Genomic DNA, 20,994 nt, shown 5'->3' with positions numbered 1-20,994 from the left:
AGCAACTTCACTTGCAGTGCACAGACCTTTTACCTTTAGTAAATCAACCTCAATGGCTTAACAACAACTTTTAGTCAGAAAGTTAGGTCCTGCTAGGACATTTTGCAGGTATAGCAATGTATGTATATATCTATTTTTAGGTACTGCTGAATTTGTAGAGTCCGATCTGCTGACAGTCTTAAAGAGGAATTAATCACTCCTATCCTTTACAATCAAGGAAGCTGCTTCTGTTTGATCTGCAACTGCCATGGTGCTGCACATGTGATCAGTAATGACACCAGCCAGTTTATGGTTTGACAGTTTGGTTTGGGACACAAGTAAATGTGACAATTAGCAACCCCGGCATTCCAGAAATTTAACTTTTTTTTTTTTTTTTCTTTTTTAATGGTTAAATTGATGGGTTTAGTTCTGCTTTATGTTTTACTGCTGTTCAGGGGCTCTGGGCTTCATCAAAATGCTTGCCTCCAGCAAGAAGAAACCGGAGCAATGCTGGAGGCAATTTACAGCACACACTTATTTTGGACGCACAATTATTAATGTGGAAGGTTTGTTCCTGGCTAAAGAACATTATTGTTTATCAAGTTGTTAAAGAACATTATTGTTTATCAAGTTGTTATGGGTAAAGTTTTGCTTTAACCTCTTAAGGATCATCCAATGCAGATATACTGGGGCAGGGCGGCCCTCCTGCGCGAAATCACATACTTGTACGTGATTTCATGCAGTGTGCCTGGGGTGTGTGGGCGCCGCCGACGACCCGCACCGACTGTGATTGGACACAGCGAGAGCCAATCAGTGGGTCCGGCGGATTAGAAAGAACTTCCTTAGAAGCACACTTAACCCTTTGATCACCCTTGATGTTAACCCCTTCCCTGCCAATGTCCTTAGTACAGTGACAGTGCATTTTTTTTTTTTAGCACTGATCACTGTAACAATGTTACTGGTCCACAAAAAGTGTCAGGTGTCCGATTTGTCTGCCGCAATGTCAGTCATGCTAAAAATTGTTAATTGCTGCTATTACTAGTAATAAATAAATAAAAATTCCAAAAATATATTCCATAGTTTGTAGACGCTGTAACTTTTGCACAAACCAATCAGTATACCTTATTGTGATTTTTTTTTTTTTTTTTTTTACCAAAAATGTGAAGCAGAAAATATGGCCTAAATTGATAGATAAATTTGATAGTTTACATTTTTTTTATTGGATAGGTTTTATAGCCGAAAGTAAAAAATCGTTTTTTTTTTTTTCAAAATTGTTGGTCTTTTTTATAGTTTATAGCGCAAAATTAAAACCGCAGAGGTGATCAAATACCACCAAAAGAAAGTTCTATTTGTGAGAAAAAAGGACATCCATTTTATTTGTTTACAGCATTGCACGACAGCGCAATTTTATACAGGGGGGTGAAATTCTCGTGCTGTCAAGTAGGTGTATAAACGTTATATGCCTTCAATGCTGCAGGTACTGTTATTGGTAACTACACAATGCACACGTTAAAGGGGGAGGAGTACCGCGCTTCAAAGGTGTATAAGTGCTATAAAGTGTCTTTGTGTAACTTAACCACTTTACGACCGCTCACATTGACACTACTGCGGCACGATCCTGTCCAGCGACGTAGACCTACATCGCTGGACTCCTCCCCCTGTAGGCCAGAGGCGCGCTCCCGCTGTTTTCAGTCACAGCAGGAGTCGGGCCAGGGGAGGAGCGGCGGCGATCGCCGCTGCTCTTCCCCGATCGTCGCGGAATCCAGTTTGGAGATCCGCCCGCTTGTGTAAACAGAGCGGGCGGATCTCCTAAGTGACAGACAGTGACAGATTGCAGGGTTTAGCATAGCTGAACATCCGATCTGTCCTTGTGTCACTCGGTCACCTCCCCCCACACATGTCAGGAAGCACCAGGCATACATTAACCCCTCCCTCTCCAATAAAATTAACCCCTTCCCTGCCAGTGTCATTTTTACAGAAACAGTGTATATTTATAGCACTGATTACTGTAGAAATGTCACTGGTACCCCCAAAAGTGTCAAAAATGTCAGTCAAGGGTCCGATCTGTCCGCCGCAATGTCGCAGTCCCGCAAAAAAAATCGCAGATCGCCGCCATTACTCGTTAAAAAAAAAACACCAAAAATTACAGAAATCTTTCCCTTAGTAAACGCAATAACTTTTGCGCAAACCAATCAAAATACTCTTATTGTGATTTTTTTTTTTACCAAACATAGGTAGCAGAAAACAAATTGGCCAAAAATTTAAGAAAACTTTGATTTTTACATTTTTTTTGGGGGGAATTTCATATAAAAAAAATGTTAAAAATATTGTTATTTTTTTTCAAAATAAACGCTCTTTTTTTGTTTATAGCGCAAAAAGTTAAAATTGCACAGGTGATCAAATACCACCAAAAGAAAGCTCTGTTTGTGGAAAAAAAAAGGACGTAAATTTAGTTTGGGTACGGCGTCGCACGACCGCGCAATTGTCAGTTAAAGTCACACAGCGCCGAATCGCAAAAAGTGGCCGAGACGTAAGACAGCAAAATCCTCCGGTGGTAAAGTGGTTAAATAAATATTCTTATGTGCCTGGTGTGTAAAAATTGCCTGGTGCTATAAAGTGTCTTAGTGTGAAAAATGAATAAATAATCAATATTCAACCAATGCCTGATTTATAAAACTATATAAATAATGCCTTAATGTTGATAGGTGTATAAAACTCACATTCACTATGTCCTACACAAATCCATATAGATAAAAATACACTCTAAAAATCTCTCAATGGATGGTGCTTATAGTGATATATAATATAAGAAGTGCTCTGTGCTTAATAAACTCTATAGCGCTATATATGGATAGTGCTGCAAATCTCCATATGCATTCACAGGTGGGTTAAATTCTGCTATATATTCTAAAGTGCTCAAGTGTCCCAAATAATAAGAGTGATCTGGATCTTCCTCCTATAATCAATGCATGCAGGTGTTCTTCGGTGCTCGTGACCACTAGGTGTGCTATATGCTCACCTCCATCTCTTTAATAATTCGCCTTTTAGTGTCTCTCAGGGGATATGTGCCTTTCTCCTCTCCTCCTCTGGAGCCCTATAGCGGTGATGGCTGCCGGTTTTCTCCTTTTAATGGGGATTGGCTTATGAGGTCATAGATGGGGCCTTGAATCTCCGAAATAAGGGGGCCAATATGCATCTGCGGATGCTTCTTTTGGCTGCAAGGTTTTGCTGGCTGCTGTTTAGAGGACCTGGTCCTCTTTGAGGGTGTATTGTTTTTTTTCAGGTGAGCTCCAGTTTATCGTTGAGCTCTATGTTACCTGGTTGGCTATGGTTAGCCTTGGGAATTTTTTTCTAAAACTTTCCCACCCCTCATGTTTAACCACTTGCTGACTGCCTAACGCAGATCTACGTCGGCAGTCAGCCCCTCACAGGCAAAGCGACCTAGGTCTACGTCGCTAGCTTGTGAGGGTCTAGGGAGCGAGCGCGCGCCGCCGGAGGCGCGCTCCTGCTCCCGCGCGGTTACGCACCCCCCCGCGCGTGTGACCGGCGGACCCGATGTCCGCCGGTCACTCTGCGATCGTCGGGGGAGAGGGAGAAAGTCAGGCGGCTTGTGTAAACAAGCTGCCTGTCATTCTCCCCTGTGTATGAAGGATGATCATCCGGTTCTACTATGTAGAACCGTTGATCACTGTTCATACATCTGAAGCCACAGCCAATCACAGTAGAAAGCACGCCCCTAGGGACACACATAGCCCCTCCCTTTCAAAAAAGTTAACCCCTTCACTGCCAGTGTATTTTTACAGTAGCAGTGCATATGTATAGCACTGATTACTGTAGAAATGTCACTGGTAACCCCAAAAGTGTCAAAAATGTCAGTCAAGGGTCCGATCTGTCCGCCACAATGTCGCAGTACCGCAAAAAAAATCGCAGATCGTCGCCATTACGCGTTAAAAAAAAAAACAACAAAAATGACAAAAATCGTTCCCTTTGTTGGTAAACGCGATAACTTTTGTGCAAACCAATCAAAATACGCTTTTTGCGATTTTTTTTTTTTTACCAAACATAGGTAGCATAAAACAAATTGGCCGAAAATGTTAAAAAATTTTGATTTTTACATTTTTTGGGGGGGGAATTTCATATAAAAAATGTGAAAAATATTGCTATTTTTGCAAAATTTACGCTCTTTTTTTGTTTGTAGCGCATGATCAAAAAATCACACAGGTGATCAAATACCACCAAAAGAAAGCTCTGTTTGTGGGAAAAAAAGGACGCCAAATTCGTTTAGATACAGCGTCGCACGACCGCGCAATTGTCCGTTAAAGTCACGCAGTGCCGAATCGCAAAATACCCCCTGGTCAGGAAGGGGGTAAAATCTTCCGGGGCTTAAGTGGTTAACACTGCTTTGGGACATCCCAATGGTTAAGTAGAATCAGGAGCTGTGTTCATCAATGAATAAAAGAGAAAATGGGATTTTTGACTTACCATAAAATCCATTTCTCTGATGTTCATTGATGGACACAGCACCCACCCCTCTGTGGAGTTGGCTTTTTTCTGGCACTGCTTGTAACAAAACTGAGTGCCTATAGCTGAGAGTGGGTGTATACCCCCTGGGACTGCCCATAGGCGTAGTCAAGCTTTTTCCTGCCTAGTGTCCTACTCCTGTAGGGGGCAATATAACCCAGTGGTTAAGAAGAATCAGGAGCTGTGTCCGTCAATGAACGTCAGAGAAAAACAGCAGCACACTCATGATCTTTCCAGTGAAAAGTCTTGTTCTGGCAGCTGAAAAATTTCAGAGTTCCCCTCACTTTCTGTAGTCACTGGGACAAATAGAGGGTTGAATCTCCGTGGCAAGGCCACACACAGGTATACAATCCTGACAGATGGCCCAAATCTTCCCCACACTATCCAAAGCATAAACAATTGCCTCTAAGTTAGTGTTTTTACCCCAACACTTCATATTCCTGATATATGCACGCTGTACTATGTACTTGTGTGAGAAAGTATCCTGTTCTCTTTCCATTGCTTCCTTTATGTGAAATCCCTGGTGCTCCAGCTACTCACCTTGCTTTCCTATTAAAAAAAAAAAAAAAGCCAAAACTAAGCAGGAGAACACACCATGGTCAGTTCTCAAGCTATGCTCCTCCACTTATCAGACTTTTCCCGACACGCCCCTGCTGCAAAGCCATTCACTTGGCAGCTCAGTGTGGTGCTGCTTCTCCTCCCCCCAGTTCTTATGCAGCTATGAACAGAGGGAATGTGATTACTTATAAAAAAAAAAAGGGGGGGTGGGAGGTATTTATGTGTTTTTTTTTTTATCTATACAACAACTGAATGGGTTGTTTAACAAGGTGATCATTTACAATCGCTTAAAGTACAGATATGAAAATTGCAGCTGAACTGTGATGATGATCGCTGTTAAACGTCATTCTGTGTCTGACCATGTCGCCCTGTAAAAATGACTGACAAAGCCTCTTTCAGAACATTTGTGTGCGCGTTTGTGCCTCACTTTGTAGAAAATCTGAGAAATTAGGCATTGTATAGCCCCGGGCACAGCTTGCTGCTATTTAAGAGAGTCTCACGCTGCTGTGGAAATCTGCTGACTGGTGTAAGAAGACTCTTGTAGTTAGATGTGTACCAACTGACATGTAGCCTTGAGCTCCCTCCAATATATTATACAAATTGTGTTAGTATTATTTGTTTTAACGAAATCGAAAGACTTATAATATAATAACGAATAAAATACGAAGAACACACCATAAGCACAGTAAAATTGCAAGCGTGTTCGGCAGCCATTATCGGCACCTTAGAGTGATTGTAAACCCTCACCTTGTAAAACAGCCCATTCGGTTAATAATAGAAATGAAAGGCAAAACATTTGTGTATAGATATAAAAAAAACATTATAAATACCTTTTTCCCCCCTTTATCTAAGTGATCACATACCCTCTGTTCTCAGCTGCATAAGAGCTGGAGGAGAAGAAACGGCAGCACACTAAGCTAAGGTTGTGCTGAAGGGGTGTGTCAGGACAAATCTGATCATTGGAGGAGAGCATAGCTAGAGAACTGACCACAATGTGCTCTTCTGCTTAGTGTGGTCAGTTTGTAATAGAAAAGCAGAGGATCTGGCAGGAACATCAGGGATTTCCCACAAACGAAGCAATACAAAGAGAACAGAATACTTTCACATACAAGTACATGGTACAGCAGGCACATACCAGGAATATGAAATGCTGGGTTTACAAATGGTTTAACATTAAAAACCCTATTTTCAGACAGTTTCTGGTGCCCCACTATTATTTGCTTTAGGGGGCACCAGACTTTGGTTGCTGAGAGCAAAGCATGTCTTGGTGTCAGTGGGAGTAATATATGTCCTAGAGTTGGAGAAAAAAAACAACCTAGTGCCTGTGGTCAGTGGTGGAAGGAATATTGTCCCATCACTGATGTCTTTTTAAGGCAGGGGTGATCAACCTTTTGAAGAGCAAGGGCCACCTAAGTGGTTTGGTAACTGGTCGTGGGGCACAATGAACTATGGAGTTTTACCGCCCTCCAAACTGCAAATGTAAATGAGACCTTACTGTCTTGAGCCCCCTATAAGGCTACTTTCACAGTGATGCACTGAGGTTCACCCGCACTTTCAGAAAGTGCACCAACCTACAGGTTATAATTGAAGCCTATGGCTCAGTGCAGCAGGTCAGTGTGAAAGGGGCTTTATAATACCCTTTTCCATAAATGCTTATATGCCCATTGCAGATACAGTAAAACCTTGGTTTGAGAGTAACTTGGTTTAAGAGCACTTTGCAAGACAAGCAAAATTTTTAAATAAATTTTGACTTGATATACAAGCGATGTCTTGATATACAAGTAGCCTCAAGTCCCAGCTGAGTATAAAAGAGAAGGGAGGCGCCTCTAAGTGTAGCAATATGGCTAAATTTAATGAAGGTACAACATTTAGCAACTCACATGGTTGATGATTGGAACAGGCACATCTAAGGATGCAGGCATCAGGGGTAAAGCTGTCCACATAGGACCATCCTCCGCACCGTCATCTACGTCATCCTTTCCATGCTGCCCCTCGCTTTAAGATCGCTTTACTGCAGGGGGGTCTTCCCGTTCAGGATTACAGACTAGCAGCCGGCGGTGCAGACGATGGTCTATGTGGACAGCTTTACCCCGGATGCCTGCATACTTAGATGTGCCTGTTTTATTCATCAACCATGTGAGTTGCTAAATTTTGTACCTTCATTAAATGGAACCATATTGCTACACTTAGAGGCACCTCTCTTCTCTTTGATACCCTGTATCTCCTGCTGGATTTTGCTTCCAATCCCCTTGTGGAAGCGGCTATTTGTGGATGGACATTTTATGGTTATATAACCTATCGCAATGCTATAATCTTTTTATATGGACTATAAATTGAAGGATTTATGAATAAATGGTTGTGGAACGAATCATCTGAGTTTCCATTATTTCTTATGGGAAAATTCGCTTTGATATAAGAGTGCTTTGGATTACAAGCATGCTTCCGGAACGAATTATGCTCGCAATCCAAGGTTTTACTGTATACAGTGTATATGATGTTTAATACACTGACCTTTTCCTCTTCTAGCTTCTGCTGGCATCGATCTCCAGGCTGCTAAAAAGGTCCCAGGTGAAGTGCAGTTGGTATTACTCCACACGGGACAGGAGCAAGCGCTACAGAGGAAGCATCGGCTTACACGGCTCCTGCTCCCTCCACGGTCACCTGCTTCCTCCACTTCCAGTGCCATGCACTCTGATGTTCTTGGATGGTGGGTCAGTAAACTGTTGATAGCGATCTGGGCTTGCCTACACACCTTCCCAGAGTATGAGCATGGTCGTGGGCCACGTTGATCACCCCTGGTTTAAGGAAAAGTACCACATCATTGATTTCAGTGAGAGAATTAGCTGTCCATCATTGGTGCCAGTGAGAGAAAGGATTCATCATGGTTGGCATTAATGATAGGTATAGTGACCCATCATTGGTGTCAGTGAGAGGATGAGAGTCCCAATACTGGTGTCAGTGGAAGGAATTGTACAAAATAATTAATAAACCAGGGACCTCTCTGAAAACCATGTATGTGATAATATGGTAAGATATAGTAACAACTTAAAACAAGGAAAGAAACCTTGCGCTTGTGGACCAAAATAACTTACTTGTAATCTTTAAGAGAGTTTTTTGTGTGTACTAAATATGTGCACTATCCTATAAATAGTGAAAAAGCTACTGCTGACAAAAAGGTGTATTTGCCTTTAAAGAATGATCAATTTTTTTTTTTTTTTTTTTTTTGAAGCCCGTAGCGTGTGAAACACACTCAAAAGACTTCACCCGGTGCATAAAAAAGTGCACACACACAAACGTGAGGAACACAAAAAGTGCACAGGGTGTGCGAACACAAATGGTCTTCCCTCCGAAGAGGTAGGACCCGAACCTCGATCCCCCGGGGCGCAAGACTCCTGACAGGGATTTAAGGTACTCATGGTCTGTCTGGCCGAAACCAGACTGACCCCGTTCTTCAGGGGGACTGCCGAAACAGCCCCCATCGAGTACTAAGTGGGGCTCCCCCGAAGGGAGACCCCATGAGAGAGGGCGGACTAAGCCAAAAGGCCATATCCCTCCCAAGACTCAAGGCAGGGCCCGAGGACCCACACCCTACAAGTCGTGCAGTGAAAAAAAGGTGATAGAAAGTGACAAACTACAAAGAAAAAGCACACACAAACAAAAAGGTGGGGAAGGGGAAGTGGAGAGGTGAATTAGTGCCCTTGTGAAAATACAAGGGCACGCCTTCCGGCCGGAATAAAAATTCCTCTGGTCGAAGCCAAAAGGCCTTGCCCAAGAGGCAGGTTCTTAAAAAAGTGTGTAGGTGCAGTGACCATGGTGCCGAAAAACTCAAGGCGAGCTGCCCCTCACCAGTGAGAATTAAGGCACCCCTGGGCTGCCACCCCAGGGGCACATACACTACGGGCTTTTTCTACCCCGGCCCTAAGGCCAGACCGAGTGTAGCCCTAGCCTACCAGGAGGCATCAGAACTTTAGACAGCTTAGGGTGAGCCTGCCTTCAACTGGGGACAAGCCTTTTGCAAGGCCAGATTCAACCCAGGAGGAAAGGCCCTCCCACCGCCATCCGCCGTTCCTTACCAATCACATCCAGGAGCAGTACTAACTGGCCACAGATCCAGTTTTCTCGCTCCCTTCAAACTGGTAGGGGCGGACCCATTCAAATCAGGAAGGCATTGGAACCATCCGGCTTTCTCTGGTTTGGCCTACTCCGGTCCTCCAGTTACGCCCAGAGCGCCCCGGTTAACTTCGGCCACCACCGATACTAACCTTCAGGTTCCATTCCAACACTGATAAGAACAGATACTACACTTGATCTTAGCCAAAAGGCCGAGAAAGAATGATCAATTGTGCAAGGTTACGTGTCAACGCTGCTTAACAAACTAACCACTATATCTCATCAAAATCACTTAACTCCCTTAGCGGTAACCCCGAGTGTGACTCGGGGTGTTTTTTTCATGCTAGGATCGGTATGCTCGAGTCACGCTCGGGGTATATGTGCAGAGCCTGCAGCGGGGTTCCTTACCTTCTCCTGGCGATCCAGCGATAATCTCCCATTGCTGTGATCGCCGCCGAGATCTCCGCCGCGCCGTCCGCCGCTCTGATGACTTCCTGGTTCCGTTCCCTACAGCAGCAATGGTGCATGGGAGCGGAACTGGGAGGGAAATTCAAATGTTGCACAAAACACACATAAAAAGGAGGTGATACAATGTAATCTGAGAGGATTACACTGTATAACCTTAGTATCAGAAAAATATCAATTATTATAAGTTGTAAATTATATTATTAATATATATTATATATATTATATATAATATTTATATTTTATAATATATTTTATATTTTATAATATATTTTATATTTTATAATATATTTTATATTTTACAATATATTAATAATATAATATTTATATTTTATAATATATTTATAAATATCAAAAAATTGTACCGCTTTTGGTACATAATTCCTGACATAATCATACCGCCAGGGAGGTTAAACAGTGTTAAAAATGCTCTGTGCAATCAATAACTGACCGAGTGCAACTGAATACAAATACAAAAAATTTCCATAAATAAGTTCATAAAGTTCTGCTGTGAGGATTCAGGAAAGTGCTGTAGTGCTCCAATGAAAAGTGCTCAAATCGTGCTCGCTTATTCAGTGCTCCCTGATGTGTCCCCACTCACCGGAACAAATTAAGTCAAGGCTTGGTATCCTGGGAATCTCACTCCAATGTAGATCTGAGCTGGAACCACAAACAGGCTGAACCAAACTGTTAAGCCTTAATGTTTCCTACATACTCCTCCAAGGTGACACATAAAGGAAAAAAGACTCTCCATGGTGAAATAAGTTTGAACGCTTTATTAAGAAAAGTATCCACTTACATTTAAAATAACTTGTGTCCTCTTTACGGCTTGGTGGAGAGGGGATTATAGTGTGGGATAGTTTTTCAGGGGTTGGGCTTGGCCCCTTAGTTCCAGTGAAGGTAACTCTTAAGGCGTTGGTATACCAAGACATTTTGGACAATTTCATGCTCCCAACATGGTGGAAACAGTTTGGGGATGACACCTTCCTGTTCCAACATGACTGCACACCAGTGCACAATGCGAGGTCCATTAAAACATGGATGAGCGAGTTTTGGGTGGAGGAACTTGACTGGCCTGCACAGAATCCTGACCTCAACCCCATAGAACACCTTTGGGATGAATTAGAGGGAAGACTGCGGGCCAGGCCTCTCATCCAACATCAGTACCTGACCTAGGGATGCACCGATCCGACTTTTTTTGGACCCGATAGCGATATCTGGCGTTGTGAAATCGCCGATACCAGAACCGATCCGGAGCTACACATAAAGCAAGCGGCTGCAGTACAGAGCAAAGCCGCTGCTTCATGTGTACAGCTCCTCCATTCACAGGCGGAGTGCATCTGATATCACTCCACCTGTGATCCGGACCTATACAGGAAGTAGCGGCTCCCATCCCATACTACTACTACACCAAGTAAGGGATGGCTGAGCCGTTACTCAGCAAAAACCAGATCGGCCCGTGGATCGGTCAATGTTACCAATCCCCCGTTCCATCTAAAATGGCCATATCTGCGCCGATATCCGATCCGAATATCGGATCGGTGCATCCCTAATCTGACCTCACAAATGCGCTTCTGGAAGAATGGTCAAACATAGACACACTCCTAAACCTTGTGGACAGCCTTCCCAGAAGAGTTGAAGCTGTTATAGCTGCAGAGGGTGGGCCAACTCAGTATTGAACCCTACGGACTAAGACTGGGATTCCATTAAAGTTCATGTACGTGTAAAGGCAGGCATCCCAATACTTTTAGTAATATAATGTATGTGATCCGGTTCCATAGAAAGCCGGTTTGTCATGTGAATCGGATGCGGTATATATGTGAATCGAGCCCAAAAAATACATTTAATGCAGCCACCACATCTAATGATTGGTAAGCTACAATATTTTGCATTCTTGTTTTTGGGTTCAATACCACTTTAATTCTTCCTGACTTTATCCAAAATAAAATAAAACTTTTTGTTGGAGTTGGGTAAGTGCGGTATATCCTGGATAGAATTAGCAGTTGAAGGATGCCACCTCTTGAACTCCAGTGTTCTAGTATGATTTTCGGGGTATGTGGCTTTTGGCAAATTTACAGAATTATGTGGTAATAGAGGGCTGCACAGACAGCAAGCAGAGCTAAGATGATTGGGACTTAGAGCTTACTGTTTTTCCTTTTCGGATGTCACCCTAGGATGTGCTATACCGTATGTTTTACACATTAGCCCACCACAAGGAAGTGTCATCACAAGAGCTGTTTGACTCAGCCCCAGCTTGGCTCCACGCTATATATATATTCTAGCTGCTATTTTTAAACCAAGGCAACTTCTGACTGGAAATTCATTGTTCTAAAATGCGGCACATTCGTTTTAGATGCAGTATTTTTGGCTTGGTACATTTTGACGTTGGGCAAAAAGTGAAAACTTTGCTCTCTTGAAGAGCTACAGGTGCAACTGGTATGTAACAATTCTAGGTGTGTTGAATAGTGGGTCTCCCACCGTGCACTGCAGTTCCCCCTGTTGGTCATTGTATCACTATAGTTGTGATGTATCAGGTGGTGGGAGCAACCCCGGTTTGAGCCATTTCATCTGCCAATTGATTGAATGTATTTCTGTTTGGCTAGTCTACTGATCCAGACAGCCAGGCTCTAGACCAGTGGTCTCCAAACTGCGTTCCTTTGCTTGCCTTTACCCAGCCATTGGGGCCCTATTCCATCCACTGGCACCAGCAATAGGATATAATTCCTGTCAATGACACCAACAATGGGGGGCTGTTCCTCCCATTGACATGAACGATAGGGCCCCATAGTTGGTGTCAAAGGAAGGAATTGTGCCCCAATTTGGGACATTGGGAGCAATGACACCAACGTTGGGGCACAATTCCTTCCTTTGACACCAACGATAGGGCACTATTCCTTGCAATGACACCAAAGATGGGGCATTGTTTATTCCCACTGATGCCAGGACATTTTCTACTTCCACTGACCACAACCCGGCCCTTCTCAAGTCTGAAGGACAGTAAACTGGCCCTTTGGTTAGAAAGTTTGGAGACCTGTTCTAGACCAGCCTTTTTCAACCAGGGTGCCATGGCAAAATGCCTAAAAATAGCCCAATAATTGTATACAAGCCGCTGTGGATGAAGGCTGCCTTTTTATTTCCAATAAGTCACAGGTTTTCATTGTGCACCATTACATCCTTCTTCCTGCCGACGTCCTAAGTACAAATGGCATGATCAGTTGATGAAGAGGATGTCAAGCATCTGCAGAGCATCCTTGTTTGACCCTTCCCTTCCCTCTCTCCATCAGTGTTGGGGTCACATTAGCTGATTGGTGGAGAAAAACTGAGGGAGAAGAAAAACATTGGAATACTAGTCAGAACCAGTTTGCAAAAGTGTATTTGCTTTGGAAAAATAAATCACCTCTAATGTTGGGTGTCCTACTTGGACTTGTGGATGTTGCTGCATTATGTAAAACCATTAGAATAGTTTTTACACTTTATAATGGGGGTACCTCGAGACTGCATAGAAAGTACACCTTAGAATTTAAGAGAACACTAAAGATGAGTCACAGCTAAACACAAATGAGGAGTGCGTGAAGTTTGGTTCCAAGACCCTAGAGGCAGAAACTGTGGTTGCCCAACTACGAGCCTACCAGATCTGGTAGTGACGGGAACAACCTTTGCTCCTAAGGTAAAGTGGAGCATGTAGGTGGTAATTTTAGAAGCATGGGATAAAAGACCAAAGTAAGTTGAAAGATGAAAGCAAGAAAGAACAAGAGAGGGGTAAACGGGGGCAACACAGAGGTAGTAATCCAATTTGCGTGCCAAGAGCCGGGTTAACTAAATGGGTAGCTACAGTGTTTTGAGTGAGACCGTATCCACGAAGGTAAGTTCATGGGACCCAAACCTTAGTTTGGAAGATTGTCATGGGCGTCTGTTAACATTCTAGATCACTTTCATTAATCATAAAGTCATGAAGTCGGATAAAAATACACTTTTTGAAACTAATATATAGGCGTACTAGCTTGTGCTTTAAATATCTGCTTGGAGTTTAGCTTTATAACGAACATCTTGATGTTTGATCGCAGCATAGCTATCAATTAACAGAGAGTAGACTACAGCTTTATCATTCTGCAATGACTTTTTCTCCTTCATTAAGCTCCAATTGGTGGTTACTGTTTTTAGCAAGTGTCAGCAAAAAAAGGCACCCAAAGTATGATCCCAATTAATTTGTCATCTACAGCATCAAGGCGGTAAAATGGACCGCTGTTCTGCTCTGTGTCAAAAAAATGTCATTCCCACAGACTGACTTGCTTTTGAATACAATTAGTTGACTGATGGCAAGAAGATTGTTTTGGGTTTTTTTTTTTTTTTTTAGAATTTCTGTAGGAATGTTCAAATGAAATTCTAATGGTGTATGATCAGCTTTAAGGGGTTACTCCACTTTTATGGGGGGAAAAAATGAGTGAATAAAAAAAAAAAATATATATATATATAACCAACACAATTGCGACTCAAGTCATATTGTAATTGAATGTTATTTAAAATTACCTTTCCTTTTCAATCTGCACACTGTCATTTTTTGTAAAATGCAATCCAATATGGCTACCCTGAGGCGTTCTGTATACAAAATGTGTACAGAATTCCCCCTGAAAATGTCATTTCCTGCTTGAGAGATTGGTATGTAGTTAATATACAGCGCCAACACTAATAATCAGCAGTCAGCAAAAACAAATGACCATTTTGTAAATAGCAAGATGGATATAGATAATGCAGTGCTGATAATATATATTTTAAATGCATATGGTGCAAAATATTATGTGTATGTATAGTATAGTATGCAAATGTATGTGCAAAACTAAGCAAAATGATATGCAAACACATATAAATTTAAAGGTATGTAGTGCAAAATATTATATATAGATCAATACATGCACTTTCAAGGAAAGAAAGTGCAAATGTATGTGCAAAATTGAGCAAAAAAGTGCAAACACATATAAAGTACGTAAGTTACCAAAATTACTTGACATAAAAGTCCATAAATGCTATGTAATAAAATAAATAAAATATAAATAGTCTTCAAATTGATAATAAAATCCGTGATATGTCCACCAAAAAAGTGCAAAGTGCCGATGAATCCTCTTGGCAATAAACAAACCGTGATCTTGGGTGTATGACCACCACCAGTGAAATGGGTAAATAAAAAAGGCTTACCAGATATCCAGGACCCAATAGCGTGTATACTCTTTGGGTCATTCAGGCTTAAGGGAAATGTAGATGCCACTGCATTGTTGATGTCAGAAATCCTTAAAAGATAACGCTACTTTCAACCCAGGCACATCATCCACAGAATATTAATTAGGAGGATAACTTCTGGTGGCTACAGGTGGAAATTCTTCCACAAGGAGAAAGAAATTGATGAAAAGTGATTGTACATAGAATAATCGCAACACTTGCAGTAGACCCGACGCATTTTGTCTAAATAGACATCATCTGGGGTGTCCTGCTTCAAGTGCTGCTGCTTAATATACCTCTCGGGGGGTGAACCCCACAATTAGATGCTCGTATTACATTTCCCTGTTGTGTACGGCTGTACTTCCTGGCGAGGTGTGTGTTCCAAAGCCTCAATTTGAATATCATTGCATGTTAATGCTGATTCTAATGTGTGTTGCAAGCCTCGATATGAGTCACAGCTCTGAGCTCCCCGTGCCCTCCACTGGCAGTACACAATAGCGCTGCAGGAGGCATTCCCCCATCAACACTAAATATCCACTTCCCGTCCGTGGGGTGATTGTATTATCCTGACTGGGCATCCTATGATGTCCAGCAGGATAAGCCGCTCGCACGTGCCCCCATCGGTGGTGTGGTGTCTCTTTCCCGACACACTGCATCTCCGATCTAGGTAAACCTTTGACGTGGAAGTGGTTGTACAGGGGTGATGCCTTTGCAGGTACCGTTTTTTTTTAGAGCTGGCGGTCGGCTTTCAGGAGATAACAGCTGGTGCGGCTCAGCAGCCACTTGGCTGTTATCCCAGGAGTGGGAGGGGACAGCAACCCCCCCTCCCTCGCGCCACCTTCCACAGCTCCCATCCTACCAGGAGACCCGAACAACCAGCCGGCACGTCACGCCGGATTCAGCTTTGATCAGGTCTCCGATCATGTTACCCGGAAGCGACATCATGACGCCACTTCCCGGTTTACTCGGCTGCCAATGGCGCAGATTTAAAAAAAAACTGTTGGTATTCAAAAATGCAGATTTCTGCATTTTAAATACTTTGAAGTGCAGTGGAGAGGTTTGGGGTCTTTTAAGACCCCAGATCCCTCCATAAAGAGTACATGTCACGGCCTATTACTGTCACAAGGAATGTTTACATTGAGCTTGCGCACGAAAGAAAACGCATATGTAAGTCGCGCTTGCACCTGTAGTACAGCCCAGAAACAAAAGTGCTCATTTTGCTTCTTTTTTTTTTAATCCTAATCCTGCCTAAAACATGCTGACACTAACTGACACTGATACTAATTTAAAAAAAAAATCCTGTCTCAAAAATACTGACCTGGACCCAAACACTAACCTGGGGCTGACCTAGATCAAACCTTGATCTAGGTTTTTTATATATTTTTTTTTATTTACATTTTTAAATTATTATTTTTTTTTTTTTCTACACACACTTTTTTTTTCCCGATCTCTGCAAGGATAGAGAAAGATACAATGTATCTGTCTTGTCCAGAGATTGAAAACACGGAGGCGGTCTTCACAGTGACTGATGAGAGGCTATCACAGTGATTAGGTGACCTGGAATCGGACGTTCCAGGTCCTGATCGTTACAACCCCCAGTCTCCGTGCTGGGAGCCGTGTGGCACAAAGGGAGATATATATGCAATTATGCGGCCCTACGGATAAAAGCCAAGTCCAATAGGGCCTCATATTTGCATGCAGAAGTGTGAAGGGGTTTAATAGCACTTTACATACTGTCTGTTCACACCATTCATGCCCTCATGGAGCTTACAATCGAAGATCCCTATCTCGCATGTTTACACACACACACACTAAGGTTTTTTTAGACAGGATCCAGTTAACCTACCATTATGTCTTTGGAGTATGGGAGGAAAACGGAGTACCCAAAGAAAACCTACGCAAGCGCAGGGAGAACATGCAAACAGCGTCCTGATAAGGCTTTCAGCCTGGGTTCACATTATTGCAATGCGGGAACCAGCGTGATTCTAGTGCAGACAGTGCACCTTTTTCGTGTGAATCCAATGCGAGTTCAGCCATACAACTATACAGACCTCTTATGTGATCTGCACAGCAATGCGGTGCAAATCACATGCGATGTCTGACATTACAGAGGTGTGAGCCCAGGCTGAACCAGGGGCCAAAGTAAAAGTGCTAACCACTAAGTCACATACTAGGTACATTTTACTTACCAGCATATGTTTGGAGTGTGGGAACCAGAGTACCTGGAGGAAACCCACACAAGGACAGGGAGAACATTCAAACTCCATGCAGATAGTGTCCTGACAGGAATTCGAACCAGTGACCCCAGTGCTGAAAGGTGGAAGCGCTAACCAATAAACCACTGTGTTAGATGCAAGTGGTGTTGGATTTGTCTTCTAGACTGCAGACTGATTCTAGATATTGTTATTAAATGTTTGCTGTTTTCCATAAGATAGGTCGTCATCAGTCTTGACCATAATTGCATTCTAAAACAAAACCAATTTCGGAGTCGCACACAGTCTGGAACATGCGGAGATGCTGTCAGTCTGCAGTTGGCAGACTTCCAAAGGCCTCAGCATTGGATAGGTTAATAGGAATTCTCGATTGTGATTCAGCCGTGACTCAGACACAAGCATCCAGAGCGGGTCAGTTATTGGATTGGGAGTCCCAAAAGGATGTCTTTAATTGCATCATATCTGATATTTACCCGCTCTGTGTTCCACATGCCCATCCCCCAAGTTATACTTCTCTGCTGCCAGCCTTCCCATGGGCACCGCAATAATTGTTTGGAGCTTTGCATCCCAAGCAGGCAAAGCCTGGGGAGCCGGGAACATTAACGATCGGCAGTGGATTCTGGAGGAGGTTCTGCTTCCTATAGATATGCACGGTTCAGACTGGTCTCTACCAAAGCAAATACAAATCAATAATAAATGTTATTGCAAGGGCAAGCAAGTTTAAAAAGGGATTTCAGTCTGAGATAAAATGTCCAACTTTATATCCTTCTTTATTGTGGTCTACCGGGAGGGGGGCGAGTCACCTTCTGTGATTATTACCCTTTCCGTTATTTTGAAGAACAGTGCAAACTAACACATTTGAAATGAGATTGATTTTTTTAACCACTTGACCTCTGGAAGATTTACCCCCCTTTATGACCAGGCCATGTTTTTCAATACAGCAATGTGTTACTTTAACTGCCAATTGCACGGTCATGCAGCGCTGTACATAAATAAAATTTGTGTCATTTCCCCCCCCCCCCCCCCGCAAATAGAGCTTTGAGCTTTCTTTTGGTGGAATTTTATCACATCTGGGTTCTTTGTTTTTTGCGCTATAAACAATAAAAAGACCAACAATTTTGAGGCAGAGCAGAGCCGCATAAGCTGATGCTTTCTGTATAGCGCCAGCTCCTGTCACAGGTGGATTGATACCAATTGCACGCCGCCTGGGACAACAATAGCTGGCAATACCTGTATTATTAAAGGTCAGTTTAGATTATAAAATCAGTGTACATATGGGCAAATTTCTACTGCAGTGGTTAATCTGGGCTGCTTTCAAACTGATCTGCGGACTACCTGCACTGAGTCATTGACTTATTTTATTACCTGCGGGTTTGGTGCGCTTTCTGAAAGTGCACTACACCTGCCGGATTCAATAGAAGTCTATGGCAAAGTGCTGCTAACCCGCAGGAAACCCACAGGTGCACTGTGCTGCATCCGTAGTGCAGGTAAACCATAGCGCATCAATGTGAAAGCAGCCTTAGGCCCCTTTCACTTGATTGTTTCGATGGGTTCCACCTGCACGCTTTTCAGGCGAAACCAATTGGGCACTCCTTTGTGTCCTTTTACACCCACCTTCATCCAATCCAATCTGCTACAAAGAAAACAGAAGGGGATCTGTAAAGAAATGCTGTTCACATGGTAAAGAGCCAATGTTGTTGTCTCTTTACCCTGATTGGTAAAGCGCTGTGTCCAAGGTACACAGCTCACCAGTGATCGCCGCGCTGCATGCCCACTGACGACGCAAATGCGTGGCAAGAATGGGAGGACATCATATGGCGTCCTCTAAGAACAAGAGCGGTCCCGCGCAGCTGTCATTGTACAATAGGCTGGGTGGGAATCGGTTAATGCCCATTTTTAATTGGTTCTCCAAATGTGCAGGTTTATTTGGCTCTCCAATGGCACTTTTCCACTGCAAGTATCGGCTCGGCTCTACTCGCCCTGCTTGGCCCGGTTTGCATTTCCACTGCTGGTACCGCATGGTACGGTGTTGGAACGGTTCGGTACGGTACGGTATGGTTTGCTTTTCCACTAAAGTAGTGCTAAAGTTAAGTGGGTGGGATAACAACGGGGTGGGTGGGATTTTCTGACCAATCAGTGGCTAGTAGTGATTGCATGCAAAGGATTGTGGGATATGGTACCGGGTATGGTACCTGTTGGAACCACAATCGAGTAGGTACTGTTTTTGAGAGCCGTACCGTTCGGTTCCATGCAGTGGAAAAGCGCCGCCGTACCGTACCGAACCGTTCCTACACTATACCATGCGGTACCAGCAGTGGAAAAGCACAAAAGCGAGCCGAACCGTTCGGTTCCATGCAGTGGAAAAGCGCCACAAATGTGTAGGTTTTCCCATACCAGTTACCTATAGCACCAGCTACAGGACCAGTAAGAAAATTGAGGAAAAATTGCCTATATGTTTTTGCTGCCTTCAAATTACAATCTGTTATCCTTTTCTACTGTGCTGTACAGGGTTGCCCTACAAATGCCCATACAAATATATTGGTTTGTAGGCCCTATATGCAGGAACATGACTTATTAAGGAAATCTATACAAGTTTTTGTCGTCTTTTTCAGATGGTTTACAATTTAATAAACATATCTTATGTCATATTTTTCAATACTTCTCCAATATCTTTATTTTTTTAAATTCCCATTTAATTTTGTACTCTGCTTTCATGATGTAGCGTTTACAGGGCATGCTTGACGGTTTAGCATAAAAGCCTAGTAGTAGCTGAGTATTCATAACTGTTTAACCTCAAATATACATAATTGTTGAGCTGGAACGGTGGCTCATTCCGCTGTGTGTGCCTTGACTATCCAATCATATCACTGCATCCTTACACAGTGAAATGACTATGCAAACTTGGTGGTAAACTGACTTGACTGTACCACCTATTGGCTATAATTGGTAAATGTGAAATAGACCTCTCATATGTACCAAAAAAAAAGGCAAACAAATATAACTGTTAGAATCCTGAACATAATCCATACAAGTTTTATTAACAAAATAATAGGTTATCTATTTTATCTCATTTTCTTGTATCTATAAAATAATTTACGCTTAGGAATTATGGCTCATTTAACATAATTAATGATATCTCTCATTTTTATTTTCATTAATTGTCACATGCCCATTAGATATCATCATCATCATTTATCATAATGGATTATTTTTTTTACCTTTCAGGCACTGGATGCTGACCGGATTGTCCTTAACAAGATGAAGAAGGCTGCCAAGGCTAAACACAGCGCAGGAGAAGGTCTGTTATTATATACCGCACACATATATATTGTATGCCTGTTTTATTTCTTCTGAAAGCTGTCACGTACTACTCTCCCACATAACAAAGAACACCCGCCGCGATATTCATACATATTACATATCTGGCTATTTATATGCCTGTTTTTATTATATTGAATGGTGCTTCATCTATTTGCAATTCTTGTAAACATACACATGCTTTGTTTTTTTAGTAGAGTATGCTGTATGTCATGAACAAGTGCTTAAAGCATATGTCCAATCGTTACTCAATACAAATTTATCCTCAAATCACCCTCTAGATATCGTCCCAGCATTATTTTTTCTTTTACCATGCTCCTGTAGTGCGAAATGGAGTTATTACTACAAAAAAGGAGGAGGCCACATTTGCTTAGACCAGGGCAGCACTCCAATGCTTAGTAGAACCAAAAATGGATAAAAAAAAAAATGCTCATGGGACTTTGAGTAGTGCCGAATAAAGTAACAAAGTGTTATAAAAAAAATACAAAATGGATTTCATATTTGAAGTAAATATGGGGTGGTTTTGGTTCTCCTCTATTATAAACGTATATTATCTTGTCTCTTCCTATATTTAGCTTGTCTATGAAAGCTCTGATAAGGTTAATGGTGAGGATGTAAT

At 42.5% G+C, this 20,994-nt stretch overlaps 1 protein-coding gene across 2 annotated transcripts in view; it reads left to right on the top strand.

The window, feature by feature from the left end:
* LOC309566657 (arf-GAP with SH3 domain, ANK repeat and PH domain-containing protein 1-like) overlaps window positions 1-20,994 on the top strand; it is a 348,714-nt gene that overhangs the window by 155,786 nt on the left and 171,934 nt on the right. For both annotated transcript variants that reach the window (XM_082271898.1, XM_082271897.1), the window contains exon 2: window positions 20,283-20,355. In XM_082271898.1, coding sequence (XP_082128024.1) covers window positions 20,283-20,355 — 73 coding nt within the window. The remainder of the gene's footprint in view (window positions 1-20,282; window positions 20,356-20,994) is intronic.

Source organism: Pelophylax lessonae (genome assembly GCF_965119305.1).
Source record: "Pelophylax lessonae genome assembly, chromosome: 11".
In the NCBI taxonomy this organism is placed as follows: domain Eukaryota; kingdom Metazoa; phylum Chordata; class Amphibia; order Anura; family Ranidae; genus Pelophylax; species Pelophylax lessonae.
This window is presented reverse-complemented; position numbering and strand designations above follow the sequence as displayed.